The following is an 18654-nucleotide window of genomic DNA, read 5'->3' as shown; positions in this document are numbered from 1 at the left end:
ATTTTGGTCCCGGAGTCTACAGCGGAGGCAGGATTCCAGACTCTGCCCTGCGCTGGGGCACAGCCCGGGAACCTTATCTGTACCCCTCGCCCCACCCCCGACACACACACACACGCGCGCGCGGCGCGCGCGCGGTGCCGCCGGGGAACCCGGTGACACCCCAGACCCCGTGGGAACGAGAGCGCACATCCACCCACCACTGCTGCGATTCAGGAACGAGGGCAGCACTGCCAGCCAATCAGAGAACCTGCCATACTTTGGACCAACCAATCAGGATTCAAGCTTCCAGCCAATCGGTTCTCTCACCGCCGACATTTCCACCAATCAGAAGCGCTCATCGCCGCGCTTCCGTTATCCTCTGCCCTGGGTCTCCGTGACTAGCTGCACGGCGCTCGGCGGCGGCGCGGTGTCGGCGGTGACGCGGGGAGCCATGGAGAAGATCCCCGCGGTGGGCCTGGGCACTTGGAAGGTGACGCGGGCTTTGGGGCCGGGAAGGAAGCACTCCGGCTTCGGGGGGAAGGGTGGGGAGTTGGGCGCGGGGGACCCTCCCCCTGGGCTCCCTGTCCTGGGGCGGGGGAAAGCGGGGTTGGGGGGCGGCGTCTGGCCCAGCCCGCGCTGTCCAGCTGGACCCCGTTTGTGCTCCCCGGTTGCTCCCGGAAGCGGAGGTCACTCCTGGGGGGAGGCGCAAAGGTCATAGGCTGCAGAGGTCATCTAGGAGGGCAGAGGTTACTGGGGGGGGTGGTCACCCCAGCACACAGAGACTTGTTGCGAAATCAACGCAGGGCTTCATGCGTGCTTGGCAAGGGGTTTTGTCACCGGGGTGCTTTCCTCGAACCCCAAAGGATCGTTCTGGTCAGGAAGAGTTCACCCTTCCTCCGTGAACCAGGGAATGTTTGGGCAATGGCTTGGCTGAGAAAGGGGAGGGCAGCCAGGTGCGTGGGGAAAAGAAGTCGGTGGATGCGGAGGCCAAGTCAGTGATCAGTTCTTTACAAGCAAAAGGAGGAAAGCCCCGAGGAGGGGCCTCAAGGCGTGGAGAACTCTGGCAGAGGGGGTCCTCCGACTGGATGCCAGCGTGAAGAGGGGGTAGCAGCCGCATCAAGGAGACAGGGAATGGTGAAAGTGCCGGCGTGGTTGTCAAAGAAACTTCAGAATTCCATTGGCTTTCCTGGAACAAGCTCAAGGGCAACTGGTACATTAGTGCTCCGTGATAGGAGCAGTGAAGACTGTCATCTGAGCTGCCCTGCCAGCTAAAAAGCCTTTTAAATGAACTCTTGAATCACATGATAGTTAAATGTAATCCTTGATAGAAACATTCTCAGATAAGTCACACAGGAGGTAATTGATTAAATCCGAGTATACTAAGCCCCTGCTAGCCAAAATATCATGGACGCGATTTCTCCTCTTTGCTGGCCAGCTTCCAGGGGCCAGGGCTGTCGTTGTTCATACACGGTCTCAGCGGTTAGCCAGGGATGTGCACCGGATAGACATTCAGCCCATTCTTATGGCTGGTTCTGCAGAAAGAATTGGGAGTGGTCCTTTTTTTTTTTCTATTTGACTGAAAGATTTTGTTGAATTGGAATCATTTCCTACACATTTTATAGAACTCTCTGATGGTTTCCTTTATTTTCTAATTGCTTCATCACTTCAGCAGTTTCAGGACTAGCCGAATTGGATTTGCTTTTAGAATTACCTGATTTTTTCCCTAGCATTTTCCCCCATTTTTACATCACTTTTTCCCCCCAATTGTTGACATGTAGTTACTGGTAATTTTTAAGTACTAGAGATTGAACATGGTGACAAGGTGCATGCTAGACAGAACACCTGAGCCATGCTGCCTAGCCCCTTTGTTTATGTTTTGTTTTCTGAGATAGGATCTCAGGGCTGACTTTTCCTGTGCTGACCTTGAACTCAACAATTCTCATTCCTCTGCCTTCCGAGTAGCTAGGATTATAAATGTGCACCTCTATGCCATCTTGTTTTCTCTTAAATATATTTTATCTCATATCCTGCAATGAACTCATGTTATTTTTACAAATTAACCTTCTCTTGACCAATCTTTCTAGGGGTTTCTATTTTATTAACATTCTTCAAATAACTCATACCTGGCATTACTTATTACATCCTATTAGTCTACTGATAACATTCTTATTTTCTATGACATATGATAGATATTTGCCTTATTAATTTTCAGCCACTCTGAGTTTGTTCCTTTTTACATGAAGATAATTGTACTGATATATTCATAGCTTTACAGAGAAGCTCAAGTAAAAAGAGACTTAGTGAACTAGAAATCTTCCTTTGTAAGTCTTCTCCTAGGAGTCATTCCCAAATTCTAAATCCTTTCCTTTCTAGAACCCAGTTTATAGTAATTGTTCTCTTTTCTGAACTTCCGTCTATATTACTTATGGCATTTAGTCTGTTTGGGTTTTTTTGTTTTTGTGTTTTATCTTATGCTCATTTGTGTGGTGGCTTGCCTTCATAATCAAACACTAACTTTACAGTTAGCCTCCTGCTTAGTCTTTGAGTCTACTGGAAGGATCTTATATCTCTTGCTGTCTCTTATTATTTATTCTACATTTTTAAATTCTTTTGATCATGCAGGAAGTATGGCATCTAGTACAATTTTCTGTTGGTACTAAAAGTAACTGCAGTGCTCCTCCCATGATGTAAAAGAGCTGTAACAGATTATCAATAAATTCCTTTCTGACTTTGATAATCCCTGATTTGGGGGCGTGGTTACAACCAGTATCAACTTGGTGACTTAATGTTTTTGTATGTATTACTTGATTCCACATCTGTGGTGGAAAGGGGAGGAGGGTGGGAATGGTATACCCCACTGAAGAAGGGACACTTAGGTATTGTTGGCTTTGCAGGCCTTGCCAGGAGAAGTGATCAATGCTGTGAAGGTAGCCATTGACATGGGGTACCGGCACTTCGACTGTGCTTATCTGTACCACAATGAGAACGAGATTGGAGAAGCAATCTCCTCCAAGATCCAGGAGGGTGTCGTGAAACGAGAAGAACTGTTCGTGACCAGTAAGGTAGGGTCTTCTCAGTTACAAGGACAGCAGGGCCTTAGCCTCCACTGTCTTGGGTCACAGGAGAGGTAAAATAACTTAGCACGGAGGATTTGACAGTTTTCTTATGGCAGCTGGTGACTCTGCTTTGTGCTCAAACCAGAATTAACAAGGACTTTTCACAAACAAGTCTTACCACATTGTGTGTAGGTATATTTGGTTCATATCCTTTATTGCCATTGGAAATGCACAGAGATCCTCCAATAAACAATCCAATTGTGAAATATATTGATTGAGTAGTGGTCACTCTGGGTACAGTAGTCAATGGGCCAAAACTCTAGGCCATCATGAACTCTGTCTACACAGGAATTTCTAAACTCACAATCACATGGGGGTGATTAGTAAAACACAGATTCCACGTTCTACCCCAAATTTGCTGAATCTAAAAAACTCTGCAAGTTGGGTAGAGAAGCTCTGCGAAACGGCTTAATAGAGAAGGCAGATGGAGTCCAGGCAACAGGCGTGAACCAGCCTGGAAGTTTGAGGAATCTGTAAGAAATCTGGTATTCCCACATCATACAATGGTAAGCTGAACAAAGTAAGGAGAACTGGGGATTTGACTGGGTTCAGATCTTGAAGGTCTTAATGTGCCACATAAGGAATTTGTTTCCTAGAGGCTTAGAAGTCAGTTTTTAAGCAGAGCAATTTATATTATATGGAAGCGAGTTGTGTTATCTGTGGGATCTCACACCTGCTGAAAGGAGCGTGCCTTTGAGACATTTGACACAGAGATGGGAGACCTGTTGGGGAGTATTAACACAGTGTAAAATGGGAGATGATGAAGGCCATGATGGACAGACTGGCCAGAGATGGAGATGAGAAAATGGATATGAAGGAGCTTTAAGATGTAAGCCCTTGGAAAATGTACAAAATACACCCATGATAGTAGGAAACAAAAGAATTTCTTTCCTTTTGAATTTTTCTCCTTTGAAGCAGCATGTCAAGACCACAAGATGATTAGTCTCACATTCAATTTCTAGCTGTCAGTACTTTTGTCAGCCTAAGGGGCACAGCAAGAGCATCTGTAAAAGGAGAGTTGGAGTTCGATCATCTCCTGAGTCATTTCTAGATTTAAACTTCTATAGTTGTTTCAGTGGTGGATTTGCCTTCCTATTTTACTTGGAAGTAATCCACTCTTAACATTGATCCTTGTGACAATTTCATCATTCATCAACTTCTGTTGTCTTTGTTCTCAGCTAGAGAATAGAGAGAAAGAAAGGAGTGATGTATGTTTATCCAAGGAAAGCCATCATCTGAGGGCAAGTAGCTTCTAAGAGTGTTATAGCCATCAGGAAAGTGTGCTCATTCTTTTGTAAATTTGGAACTGTCACTAAAATGTAATAAGTCACTTGTATATTTATCACTCAGAGATCATTTTTGCTCACAGTGTGATATGTTTACTTCTAGAATTTGTCCTTTTTTGTGTTATTAAATTCTGTTTGTCACTTATTTTTATTTTTTTAGTGCCTGCTCTTTCATAAAAAAATTTCCTCATTAGTTTTATTTTTACTTGTAACAGAGCTTTGGAGCTGACCTCTAATGTTAATAAAAAATGTATTAGGGAAAATAATGAAGGGAAAAGCAATTTAGAATAGTTGTTATTCAGGAATGTGGAAAGAAATACACTAAATTATTATAAAACAATATATTATATATGACATGTTATGTGTGTGTGTGTATATATATATATGTATGTATATATATATATAGTTACCTGGTTTAACATGCATGATTATAATATCTTAGAACAACAGAGAACCTAGAACATGAAGTATGTATGACTGGAAAACATGATATAAAAATTCTGATTTTTGGGGGGGGGTCCAGTCATGGGGCCTGAACTCTGGGCCTGGGCGCTGCCCCTCAACTCTTCAGCTCAAGGCTAGTGCTCTACCACTTGAGCCATAGCACCACTTCCGGCTTTTTTCTTTTTGCTTATGTAGTGCTGAGGAATCGAACCCAGGGCCTCATGCATGCAAGGCAAGTGCTCTACCACTAAGCCACCTTCCCAGCCCCCCAAAAAATTCTGATTTTTTTTATTCATACCTTTTCTGCCTGTAGGTATTATTTTTGCATTTTGTGGTCCCAGTGGATCCAAATAAGCAAAAACCCCTCCCATTAATAACTTCTTCTTCAAGGTAGCATCTTATCACTTGAACCACTTGAAAAGGCTTCCAGCCTTTTCCTGGTTGAGTGGAGATAAGGATCTCTTGGATCTGTCTGTTTGGATTGCCTTCATATCTGAGATCTTCAGCTCTCTTGAGAGTAGCTAGGATTATAGCCATGAGTCACCAGTGCCCAATTCAAATTATACATATATATTAGTATAACGTCTCTGCCCTCCCCTCAGAACATCTCCCAGAGTCTTCACTGTTGAATTGAGATGTGGTCTTCCACATAGGAGCTCTGTGGGTCTTTGGGGATGCTTCAGTGTTAGCACTGAATGTAGCTTGTAACCATGGCCTCCCTTCTTTACTGTAGCTCTGGTGCACCCACCACAGCAAGTCCTCAGTAGAGTCGGCATGTACCAAGAGTCTGGAGGCTTTGAAGTTGGATTACCTGGATCTCTACCTCATACACTGGCCCATGGGTTTCCAGGTAGGGTGATTAGATTTGCATGAGAGACTAGACAAATGTCAAGATAGGAGGTAGTTCTGAAGCAAAATAGTTGCTACAGTTCATAGTGGAAACTTCCTGAAAAAAAAATTAGAAAGCAGGCTGGAACTTTCAACGTATTCATTGTTTAGGTGTTATTACATGTGTGTTATCTGTCACTTGCCAGCATATCATGACACATAGGCCATGATGGTGTGTGAATAAAGAGGATACATTTCCATCTATCCTGCACATGCTCAGAAGGAGATGGTACCTGAGTAAAGAGGATAGATGGGATTCAGTCCCTGTACTTGCTCAGGAGAGCTTGATTTTTACACTTGTACGGTATCTTTCTCCACCTTCTGCAAAGATGTGCATCTTTGTTTTCTTATCGTATTATCTCTCCTTACGATTGGAATTCTCAGAAGAGAAGAGACAGTCCCCACAGCGGAGTTGGGAGAAAGCTGTGTTCTTAAGCCATGAAGAATCAGCTCCTCCATCCCTGAAATCATGCACTTATATAGCAGAGATTCAAAGCCCTCCTTCCCTGCCTTCTAGGAGAGAGAGAGTAAACTTCAAGGCTGGCAGAGCCTTGGCTGACCATCAAGTTCATGGTCCTAGGAAAATGGAGATTGAAAAATCAGGACCAAAGCTTAGACCCCACTCTGCTGACTGGAGTTTTCCCCCATATTTTTGGATCCTTTTCCTGGTCAGACTCCCCTAGAGGATGATGACAAATCCCCAATATGCTCTTTTTCTTCTGGTTCTCACAGTCTGGAGACAAAGACTTACCTTTGGATGAGAATGGCATGGTTATACCCAGTGACACGAACTTCCTGGATACCTGGGAGGTAAGCTAAGCCACACCATCTCGAAACGTCATCCCTACCCAGAGATGTCCAGATAGGAAACACTGGGAGACCTTTTCAGCTTTTTGTGTTCAAATTCACTTAAGTCTGTCTTGAGACACAGATGTGTGGTATGAATTGTGAGTTCAGGTATTCATCTGATAAGTATATTTATGTCCAATCACTTTCTTGTTATCTTGACCCTAGTATGGTATGTCTCTCTAAAACATTTGAAGGATAATTTTTTTATTTCCCTCAGTGTTAACATTTTTTAGTTCAGAAATGTCACATTGATTTCAGAAAACATAAATGAAGACAAGGTAAAAAAAATCTTGTGTTTTCAACTGGGTACTAGTCATTGGCACATGTCTAGTTACTCAGGAGAAGTTCAAGAGGATTAAAGTTCCAAGCCAACTAGGGCAAAAAAAAAGTTCTTGAGACCCCATGTAAACCACTAGCTGGGCATGGTGATGCACTTTTGCCTCCTAAGCAATGTGGCAGAGCCCAATCCTGGGGGCTGAGTTTAAGTGGACTGCCGTTCCATTTCACAAGACCACTTCTCAGCAGAAAGAGCCGGCCATGGTGATGTGCACCTGTCATTCTAGCTATGCCAGGAAACATAAGTAGGAATATCTCAGTCTAGACCATCTCAGGCCAACACAGTGAGATCCTCTCTCAAAAATAATCAGCACAAAATGGGCTGGATGCATGGATCAAGACGTATACAGCCTACTTACTCAGAGAGGCTGATCCTGGGCAGGAAAGTCCATGAGACTCTTAACTCCAGTTAATAACTAATAAGCTGGAAGTGGAGCTGTGGCTCAAATGGTAGAGTACTAGCCTTGCACCAAAAAAAAAAAAAAAAGCTCCAGATAGCACCCAGGCACTAAGTTCAAAGGGTGGAAAAAACAATTGCCCTGTAAGATAGGCAAATTATTCCCAGTTCCAGCTTAGTGTCCCCCACTGTTAAGAAACAGAACAGAGACAAGACCATGGCTGTAGAAATTCTTGTGATGCTTCAGGTAAAGTTTCGTAAATGTATTTTCTGTGACATTTTCCCAAAGCTTCTGTGAAGTTGCTGAAGGAAGTGCCTTGTCCGTGGAATCCAGGCAGAGCTCGGGTACCTAGCAGCATTCTTCATTCTCTTCTAGGCCATGGAGGACCTGGTGGTCACAGGCCTGGTCAAAGCCATCGGTGTGTCCAACTTCAACAGCGAACAACTTGACATGCTTTTGAATAAGCCTAATTTGAGGTTCAAGCCATTGACAAACCAGGTGTGTGCACTAGTGGCTTGAGTGAAGACATGTAGTTAGGCAGTGCTTTTGCAGGTGGAGGGCAGCCTGGAGGGCAGCTAGCCACGGGCGGCTATGGGCAGGTCACTGGTGTGTTTAGGAGGACAGTAGTCTTAGCAGACCCTCATTCCCACTGCCGAGAACAAGGCCCTGCTCTGCCTCTTCTAATGCCCTCAGACGGGCCTCAGAAAAGGAGGGCTGACATAACACCTACCAGGCTCTCAGACTGCCAAGATGGGGTTCATATTCCTTCTGTTTTGTAATACAGAGAGTGTCTTCATGAGGCAAAGACCATTGCATTTATTCATCTAACTGGCTCTGTATGGCCAGGGAGCATTTCACAGTGTTTTATTTCACTGAAACTTTACCAAAAAGTTATTTTGGTAATATATGATATATATAGTTATATATAACTATATAATATATAATATATATTTAATATGTTATATGTGTAATATATAATATATTATATATATATCTAATATATATTATATCTAATACATAATTATATAATTACATAATATATGATTATATAATATAATCATGATTATATAATCATAGATAACTATAAATTGTTATATATTATATATATTTATTATATATGGCATATATCATATATATTATATATTTAACATATATGATATGTAATATAATACATAATTATATAATTATATGTAATATGTTATATATTATAAATTATATATTATATATCTAATGTATTATATATTACATATATGTTAAACATATAACATAGTTGTATATATGATATATACAACTTATACATATAACTTATATATGTTAACTTATATATAACATATATAACATGTGTTAACTTACATATGTTATATATAAGTTATATGTAACATATGTTAACATATGTTATATATAGAAAACATATATACATTATATATGTTATATATGTTAACTTATATATGTGTTAACTTATACATGTGTTAACATATGTTGACCTATGTTAACTTATATATATGTTATATATAAAATTATATTCATATGAGTTAATAGTTATATATACAGACACTCGGTGCGGCGGGGGATTGGGGACAGGGTGGGGGAGCCTGGAGGCAGTGTCTGGTGGGGGGGGCGTGGCGCGGGGCGCAGGTCACACTCGGTGCGGCGGGGTGGGGGCCGCGGCCTGGAGCATGTGGGCCCCTTTCGAGGAGCGCAGCGGGGGTGGTGCCGTGCGGGACGCCGTGGGGCCAGTGGTACCAGACGCTGGAGGAGGTGTTCATCGAGGTGCGGGTGCCGCTGGGCATGCGCGTGCAGGACGTCCAGTGCGGCCTGCAGAGCCGGCACGTGGCGCTGGCCGTGGGCGGCCGCGAGATGCTCAAGGGCAAGCTCTTTGATTCCACTATAGCTGATGAAGGAACATGGACTTTGGAGGTTAGAAAAAGGGTCCGCATTGTTCTTACAAAGACAAAGAGAGACGCAGCCAACTGTTGGACTTCCCTTCTAGAATCTGAATACGCCGCTGATCCTTGGGTACAAGACCAAATGCAGAGAAAGCTCACATTAGAGAGGTTCCAAAAAGAAAGTCCTGGCTTTGACTTCAGTGGAGCTGAAATCTCAGGAAACTACACAAAAGGTGGACCAGATTTCTCAAACCTTGAGAAATAACTTCAGTTCTTTAGAAAAGAAAAGCTTTTGGTTACATTGTGTGGATCATAGCAGGTATAGCCAATGTTAATATAAGCAGTATATTATGTGGTGGAAGAAAAAAATAGGATACCTACAATTAACAAATTGCAAAGCTATTTAAATATGGTTCTAAAAATTGCATTAAGATATGATTTACATAGAAAACATGTACCATAGGAAATATTCTGTGGATATATGGTGACTTTTTTTGGACTTGTTTTTGCTCAGCATGAAGTTTTATATTCTGCCTTTTACTAATTTCATATTTAATTGTATTTTTACTACAAAAAATACCAATCATATGAAATGAAGGGTGCCTTCAGGGAACATTTAAGTTTTTCTTAAGTGTGTTGCAAGAATAATGTTCAATAAATTTTCTAAGCAGGAAAAAAAATATATATACAAAACATTTTGATAAAAAGTATATATATACTATATATAATATCCTTTAGTATAATATAGATATACATATGCAATTTGTATCTAACTATATATCATGTATGTTATATATGAATTGTATATTATGTATATATACTATAATATGAATTGTATGCATGTATTTTAATATATATTTATTATTTACATATATATATATATATAATTCACATGAGAACAGAACTTAATGAATTCTTTTTTTTTTTTTGCCAGTCCTGAGGCTTGAACTCAGGGCCTGAACACTGTCCCTGAACTTCCTTTGCTCAAGGCTAGCACTCTACCACTTGAGCCACAGCACCACTTCTGACTATTTCTGTTGATGTGGTACTGAGGAATCGAACCCAGGGCTTCATGCATGCTAGGGAAGCACTCTACCACTAAGCCACCTTCCCAGCCAATGAATTCTTATAAACCAAGCCTCACACTATGGCCAGCATTAACGACATGAAACAGCACAAGGAATGCCCCAGCCACACCTTACCAACACTTCTCCTTTCCAGTCGGCATGCATGCCTGGCCTTTCGAGGGATAGCTGCTGTTGCTATTGACATTCATGTAGTGATTCATTGTTGACCCCTTTGCCTGGGTGCCTTTACCCAGTGTTGTGTTTGTTAATGTCATCCATATATATGCATGTGAGAGGTTATTCCTTCTTGTTTCTATGCGCTTGCTCTTGTGTGAATAAATCAGAATGCATTTGGACATTTGGGACTGTTAAGAATGAAGCAGGACTAGTTGTGGTAGCTCATACCTGTAATCCAGCCACTCAGGAGTTGTGGTACAAGGCCAACCCTAATCAAAAGTCAGAAGACACTATCTGAAAAGAAAAAATATATATATACATATATATATATATATATAATTGTAAAAGAATCACAGGCATGGCTCAAGTGCAATCCTTGAGTTCAAACCCTACTACCACACACAAAAAAGCAAGCATCATATTTTCCCCCAATGAATAAGATAATAAGCTTTAAAATAAAATATGGCACAACATAGATCCACCATGAATCATAAAGAACACAAGTGGTCATACTCAGAAAACTCAGGCTCCCAAGCAAGAGACCACATTCTCAGCCTTCCAGAAGCTTCTGCGTCCTGTCCTTGTCACCAGCACACAGTGCAGCCACCACCTGACTTGCAGTTTGGTGTAGCCTATTTTGAAACCGTCATGCCCAGGATGTGTTTCTAGACAATAGAGCTCTTATTTTGTGTCGGTATCTTTATGTTGAGGAGCTCCTTAAATGATTAGGAATGATTCTTGCCAGATCTAGCGGAAACAGACAATCAACAAATAAAATATATGAGGTGTCAACTGCCAGAATGTGTCATAGAGGATGATGAAGGGCAAGGGAGAGATGGGGGCTCTGGATATGGCAGATGCCCTCTGGTGATGAAGGCCTCACCATATGGGTGATGCTGAGCATTCAGATGACGTCAGTGTCTAAACCGCATACCTCTTTGGCAAGCAGCATCTTACAAATGATCAAACCCAACTTATCCCATGGGGATGAAAACACCCAGGCTTCTAGAAGAACTCTGAGTCTAATCAATGACAACAGCCGAGACCTTGCTGTAAATCCTCTCTCGTAGAGCGGTGGGTCTGAATTTTCATGGTATCCTGTGATTCTGTTTGTAGATTGAATGCCACCCATATCTTACTCAGGAGAAACTGATTCATTTCTGCCAAGACAGAGATGTATGTGTCACTGCATACCGCCCTCTGGGTGGCTCAAGGTAAGGATGCTTCAATGGCTGGGTCCTAGCAGGGCAGAGATGTCTCCCCACATTTGGGAGATCTTCATTACGAAGGTGTGGAGGACTCAAAGGGTGTCCACTCCTGAACTGAAGGCAAGGAGCTCTGATGGAAGCTGGACCGTTACTTTGGGCTGCTCCGAACCACGCTGTGCCTTTTAAGGGACCACAGCCTAAAGGGATGGCTTTGTGGAACTCCATCTAGTTCATCCGTCAGCTGTTGATCACTCTTACAGGGTGAGTCTCAGGGTGAGTCTCAGGGTGAGTCCAAGGACGTGGAATTTGCACTTCACTCTTGCTAATCAACTGGGGATCCCCCACCTAAGCCAGAAATGAATTGTGTCACTCTTCCCCTGCCTCTCCCCCCCCCGCCCCGCCCCTCAAGCCAACCCAACCCCAACATCCACCAGTCATTGTGCCAGAAGCTCAAATCTGCCCTCTGATCTCTCCTGTCACCATTTCTATTAATGAAGCAGGAATTCCCTAAGGTCCTAGAGGAACCCTGTAAGTCCCTCCCAGACCCACCTTTCTTCTACTTCAGGCAAGTCTCCGCTGGCCTGTCCTCTGGCTTCACGTCTCCCCATTCCCACAAACCCCCAGTGCGTTCACCCAGTGAAACGACTTGTGGTCGCTTGGACAGAATGTTCTTTCTAGTCTCTGTTCTTTCTAGTCTTTGGCTTTGCATACACCACTCTTGATAATCTTTTTCAAACCTAGTTTAACGCCCATTTCTGATTGAAGATTGAACTCAGCAGATCCTCCCAAGAAGCCCTTCTGTAGCCCCGTCTTTGTATTTTGTGCCTAGCCCTTGTAGATTCCCTTGTTGTTGCTCCCTTCGCCTGTCCGCTCGATAAAGCTTCTTGAATGCAGGGCCTCGTCCCAGCCTCTTGCTCAGCACAGTGCCTAAAGATGCTGAAATGACTTCTACCTTATCATCTGTGTTTTCCCTGTGAAGGGAGGTGTGCAGATTTGAACTTTGGCAAAAGCTAGGTTGTTCCTCAAAAGCCGGGTCACATTCTGTGGCTGAGCTTTGGGGTAGAAGTGCCTCTGATAGCTTGCGGTAGGGAATCCATCTGGACTGCTGGCCTATGAAAGAAAGTGAGTGTTCTGTTTAGTTCATGCCAGACACTTTAAGGAGCATACTGAGCCCAGTGCTTGGAACCTACGTACTGCTTCATAGATGCTGGTTTGTTTATTTATTTATTTATTTATTTATTTAAAATTAAGAAGTTGCCTCTTAATTACTAGAGCTTGTCCTTTTTCCAGGACAAATGTCATAGATCTCTAAATCTCTTATATAGACTATATATATGCAATTGTGTATATGTTGTATATAGATAGATCATATAGTAAACATAGATTTTATTTGTTATAGTCCTTCAAATCATGGTGTGGTCTGGAACATGTTGAGAGGATGTGTGGAAAGTGATGATATGCATGTGTGTGTGTGTGTGTGCGCGCGCGTGCGTGCATGCACGTGCGCATGTGTGTTCCCCACAGTGTCATCCATGACCATCTTCAGAGAGTGGATTTGGGGTGATGTGTGATGTGTGATTGTGGGGTGATGGATCACAAGGGGAAAATACCAAACCTTCCATTGTGAAGAAAAGTTTGGTGGTTGATTAGCACCTTGGTTGGATTTTCTGGCTCACCACTCTGTGCTATGTCTCCCTAGTAAGGGGGTGGAGTTGATGGAGGACCCTGTGATCCAGAGGATCGCCAAGGAGCATAAGAAGTCTCCTTCACAGGTACGGTGCAGGGCGGGGGAAGCGGGGGAGGCGGGGGGTGGGGGGGTATGCAAGCTTGGGCTGAGAGCTTACCTCTCGAGGTCTTCCCACCGTGTCAGTTCCTAGGATGAGTTGATGGCTCATCAGAGCTTCCATATTCCCATTCACTCATGTCACACACCATGGGTTCCTCACCTGTCAGTGCTCAGGACAAGTCCCTGGGCACTCCCCTCTGCCCCAGCTGCGGGGACAGTGTGAGAGGCAGCCCCCAAAGGCCTTGGTGACACTCTTGTTCCTTGTTCTTATTTCCAGGTTATTTGGCAGGGGGTGGGGGTGGCAAGAGGGGGAAGAGAGGCTGGGACACATTAGGGGATTCTCATTAAGGTGTTAGTCGTTACAGATGTATTGATAAAACCTCTCAGAAAGTCCCAGTTCCAGAGGACTTGGGTGTGAAGGACACGCTGGACTCGGACCCGAATGTCAGAACTCACATGTACACTGGAGATCATGTCGGCTCCCTCTGAATGACAGGCTTTTTCTTCCCTGCCTCCCTGCAGATTTTGATCCGATTTCAGATACAGCGGAAAGTGATCACGATTCCTAAGTCCGTCACCCCACGTCATATTCAAGAGAATATAAAGGTAGGTGCATTCTTCTGTCCATGTATTCATGCGGGCCCGCTCACCATCGCTAGCAGTGCAGACAGCACAGAACCCTCCCTGTCCATGCAGAGTCAGCCTTCCCCTGCGTCCAAGCACCCTGACTCCCATCTATCAGGGGTCCCCTAGGGCCTGGTGTGGGCTCCATTCACTCCAACAGGAGGAGGAAAGAGGGAAGAGGGTCTCCCATGGGGTAGATGGTGATGGACTCCACGTGGGAGCGTGGACCCACTGCCACATCACATGGCCATGCTTACCCTGGGAGCAAGCTGGCTGTGGCCCAGTGGATCTTGGGGAGGAGCTGGCTCATGGGTCGCTCTAGGGTAGTGTCCTTGTGTGTGTGTTGAAGGATTCCAGTCATGACTCCCATTCAGAGATGTTTGAGAGCTGAAGTTCTGCTGGAACTTGCTCCAAACTACGCTACCACCTGAACTCTTTGTGTTCAGAATTCCCATTTACACTCCACAGCCCATTTCTCTAGGCTCGGGGCCAGTTGGTTTCTAGGGGTGAATGCTAGGGCCCCACAGGGCCTCTCCCCTGGTGGGGGCATGTGCCCCTTCCTACCTCCTGGGCAGCCATGGATGGTATTCATTGTGAAATGCTGCTTTTGTGGGGGGATAGCCCTTCAGGATGTGCAAGGATTCAGGCTGGGAGGGGGTAAGAATACTATCATCAAAGGAAGAAAAGATGACTGCTAAGAAAACATGTTCTGTCACGTGGAAAATGCTAGAGCTCATAGTCTTGGGAACTGTGAGGCCTCTTAGTTGGGACAGCATGGAATAAATGGCCTCATCTTTTGAGGGGAAAAGATAGAGTCAGCGGACAAACTCTCTTTCCCACACCTCGTTCGCAGCCCCATTTGGTCTTTACTCCCAGGAGTTGATGGCAGTGCACCCCTTATCATTCCTGAGTTTTCTTTAATATAGCTGGGGCTAAGCCAAGATCAGAAACCAAGGTGGTGAAAGCTGAAATGAGTGGTGGGGGTCAATTCCAAGTTCCTTTTGTATTTCTGTGTCCTTCGCAGGTCTAGCACAATGCTGTGTAGGTGACATGTGCCATTGGGAATGGAGCCGAGTTTCTTAAGAACATTTATTTTGGTTCCAGGTCTTTGATTTTGAATTAACAGAGCAAGATATGAATGACCTCTTGGCTCTAAACAAGAATCTCCGCCTGGCCACCTTGCCTATGTAAATATATACACCCTCCCACATACACTTTCTTTTTAAAATACAAGGAGCAATGTAAGATGGGATGACTAGGTACCTTAGTAGGCTTTTACTATACACATTCCAGGTTAACTCAACCTGCTTGTCATATTGGAAAAAGGCCAAAACTACGTGTGTGTGTGTGTGTTGGTACTGGGGCTTGACACCAGGACCTGGGCATTGTCACTTAGCATTTTTGCTCAAGGCTGGCACTGTACCACTTGAGCCACAGTTCCACTTCTATTTTTTAATTTATTATTTGTGTTTCTTTAGTGGTTAATTGGTATAAGAGTCACAGGTTTTTCTGCCAAGGCTGACTTCAAACCTCAGTTCTCAGATCCTACCCTCTTGAGTAGCTAGGATTATAGTCATGAGCCACTGTAGGATTATAGTTGTGAGCCACTGGAGCCCAGCCCCAAATTAATTCATCTGCTAGAGAGTTAAAATGTTTCTCTTTAAAATAATCACTTTGTTCCTGAGGGGTTGGTTTTTGTTGTTGTTGTTTGGTCTTTGTTTTAAAGTTGGTGTTCTGTTTTTCAGAAGTAAAAATCACAAAGATTATCCCTTCCACATTGAGTACTGAAGATGGCTTCAGCCCTCCTCATTTCTGCTCAGCCCAGACAAACTGCAAAGCTTGAGTCATTGGCCATCTCTGCAAAGGTCTGTCAGGGCAGCATCCAGGGCAGCGGTGTCCGGGATGGAGGTAACAGGTAGAGCCTAGTTCCCTGACAAACCAGAGGGACTGACTGTGTTCTAAGTGTTAGAAAGACATAAGTGGTCATGAGGAAACGTAGCCACGAACTCCAGGGATCCACGAAGGAGTAAAGTCTGTAAAACCCAACAGGGTACCGGGATTTCTATGAGTCCATCTATGTGGCCACTACATTGAAGAAAAATATCAGTGATTGACAAATTAAATTTGCCTTTGTATTTAAGGAAATAACTGAGTTATGGAATTATACAAGAGTTGAAAAGAATAATCATGATCCCTCCCTTCAATAGGCTATCCATCTAGAACCATTATGTTTTACCTTCCTGCCCCCTCCCCCACCCCATCCCCCACACACACTGCCAGTGACTCATAGATGATCTTAAAGCAAAATCTGCCTGCACACCTCAAAAGGAAAGCTGTGATTGTTCACGTCAAGGACGCTGTTTATGGCATAGGAACTAAAACAAGAAGTGGTCTAGAATTCAGGTTTCGACTGTTCCAGCCAGGCCCTCAAATGATCAGGGGAGCACTTGAATAGCATTTCAAGGTCAAAAGTGAATTGGAACGAGTAGGCAAATTTGAAAGCATGGCATTCCTGCATAATGAGAATCAATCATTTGCATTTCATGGATTTCCTCAACCTACACAAAAACTGTCCGTTAACTCAGCCACTAGGTGGCGCATGGGACCACCTATTGCAAAAGGCACAATCACTGCACCTGTGAAATCATTGTAAAAAGCCAACAGGTAACAAAATTAGGAAAACTTAAAGAGTTTCCTAGAGCTTATACAGTCACACTTCTAATCAGTAGTTGCTAATTTCCTTTGCAAATGGTAATTAAGTACTCTGTTTATTTTCGTTGAATTCTGAAATTGGAGTTCACAAAGCTCTTCTCTCCCTTGGTCTCTTCAGGTAATGTGATTTCTATGTATGTTCTTCTTCCCTGCTCTGGGGTCTGCTGAAGCACATTCCACAAAGGAAATACAGACAACTAGAACCCTTTTAAGCATCTTCCTATGTCAATTGGCTTGTTTTTCTGATGGCTTTTAAGACTGGCAGTTACTCATCTTAATACATACTTGTCCCCTACTGGGCACTTTATTACTTTAAAAGTATAAAAGTACCAAGATTAAATAGCAATTAAAGGCATAAAACCATGGAAGAGGACAACTTAAGAAGGTATGAGTTGATGATATTCAATGCATGTAGTTGTATGTGGACACACTGTAACGTATTTTCCCTGTGTGGGACATATTGATACAAGATACAGCCATCATCAGGATCTGCCTGCCTTACTTGTGATAAAAAACCTGGACATTTCAAGTGCCCCCACTTTGTAATTCAGTCTGTTGCTTGCGTGATGCCTGCTCTGGAAAATGTTATCTGAGGAGAGCAAGGTCATGTAGGCATGGACTCCTTTGTGAAGTTAAACTGTATTTCTCCCGATACCATTAACAAAACTAAAGGCATGAATTTATCTCTCTTATAGAGAATGTATCTCTTATAAGACCTGGCACAGGGACTTGCTCATGATAAACTGTGTACTTAGAACTCTCCAAACCATTAAGGAGGATCCCATATCAGTTTCCTGTGGCTGTTGCAACATTACCACCAGTTTAGTTGCTAAATAAATCCTTCGCTTGTTTTCTTTTCAAGTTGCAGGGCTCAAAGTCTGAACTCTTGTTTATAGGGTTGTGTCCTTCTGGAGGACTTAGAGTGATTTTATTGTCTTATTTTTTCTTGTTTGTGGGTGTGACCAGCATTCTTTTGACTGAGGAAGACAGTATTGACTTCTTGCTCAGTCAAAGCCTAAACCTTGCCAGTTCTTAGCTTGGTACTAAGATAAAAGTGTAGGGTCAAATCTGTAAAACTATGAAACAAACTCCTTAATACAATGTCTGGTATGTAAGGTCACTTAGATTTTTCCTTTGTTACAACTAAGCAATTTAGGGTAACTTTATTAACTCTGAAAACTGGATAGTTGCAAGTTTTCCCTGTCTTGAACATTACCAAACATTAATAAACCTGTAAGTCTATTTCCCCAAACAGCAAAAGACCAATGTGTTGTTATACAAATAGACACTAGCCCTCAATTTCCTTGAACAGAGGCAAATTCCTTAAAGTATCCTGGGAACTGAGCACCCTGACCTCTTCCTTACAACAACTGTAGGTAGGATATGTCAAATTATCTATTTAATACAAGGAAGTTGATACCAACTCTTTCTGTCCCTGTCTCTTTCTCTGTGTGTGTGTGCGCACCTCTCCTTGGTTTCTGTATGCTAATCATATCCTTCAAACTTAATGAAGTGATATGTATAATTCTAGCAATTGTCAATTGCTTAGTTTTTCATTTGTTGTGTTTCATTTGTTGTAAGTTTCATTTGTTGTAATTGCTTGATATAATATTTTATGATGATTGCTATAAAATCATGTGCAAATAATGATTCATATAGCCATATGTGACCACCCCTTTTTTTTAATTCATTTTGAGACTTTTTTCCCATGTTTTTGATGTAATAAATTTCATTGACATCTGGATACTTTTAGTATTATGTATTCACACATTGTTATATGTTAATTAAACTTTGACTCTATTTTAAAATGTAACAAAATGTATATTGCACAATAGTTACAGGAAAACTAAGAACTACAGACAAGTGAAAAGCTAGACTGAAAGCTTGAAAGTACGCCA

The 18654-nt window shown here is 42.9% G+C and overlaps 2 protein-coding genes across 2 annotated transcripts; both read left to right on the top strand.

Annotated features, from left to right (window-relative positions):
- The first annotated feature begins 377 nt into the window (after nucleotides 1-377).
- Nucleotides 378-18500, top strand: Akr1e2 (aldo-keto reductase family 1, member E2). Its single transcript, XM_013009389.1, has 11 exons — nucleotides 378-469; nucleotides 2874-3041; nucleotides 5559-5675; nucleotides 6446-6523; nucleotides 7672-7794; nucleotides 11543-11640; nucleotides 13334-13406; nucleotides 13943-14026; nucleotides 15149-15231; nucleotides 15790-15897; nucleotides 15958-18500. The coding sequence occupies exons 1-10, from the start codon at nucleotides 431-433 to the stop codon at nucleotides 15830-15832; spliced, it is 906 nt and encodes a 301-aa protein (XP_012864843.1). The 5' UTR covers nucleotides 378-430; the 3' UTR covers nucleotides 15833-15897; nucleotides 15958-18500.
- Nucleotides 8973-9624, top strand: LOC105980519 (nudC domain-containing protein 2-like). Its single transcript, XM_013009390.1, is given in 2 exon segments — nucleotides 8973-8999; nucleotides 9001-9624. Coding segments are annotated over 2 exon segments (474 nt in total). The 3' UTR covers nucleotides 9448-9624.
- Nucleotides 18501-18654: the final 154 nt, after the last annotated feature.

Source organism: Dipodomys ordii, unplaced genomic scaffold (genome assembly GCF_000151885.1).
Source record: "Dipodomys ordii isolate 6190 unplaced genomic scaffold, Dord_2.0 Scaffold9, whole genome shotgun sequence".
Lineage (NCBI taxonomy): Eukaryota > Metazoa > Chordata > Mammalia > Rodentia > Heteromyidae > Dipodomys > Dipodomys ordii.
Note: the sequence above shows the minus strand (reverse complement) of the source record. Positions and strands in the feature narration are given on the sequence as shown.

Coding starts and splice junctions, on each gene's coding strand:
- Akr1e2 (XM_013009389.1), top strand. CDS start 431: ATGGAGAAGATCCCCGCGGTGGGCCTGGGCACTTGGAAG. Junction 3,042..5,558: donor AACTGTTCGTGACCAGTAAG/GTAGGGTCTTCT, acceptor TCTTTACTGTAG/CTCTGGTGCACCCACCACAG. Junction 11,641..13,333: donor CGCCCTCTGGGTGGCTCAAG/GTAAGGATGCTT, acceptor ATGTCTCCCTAG/TAAGGGGGTGGAGTTGATGG.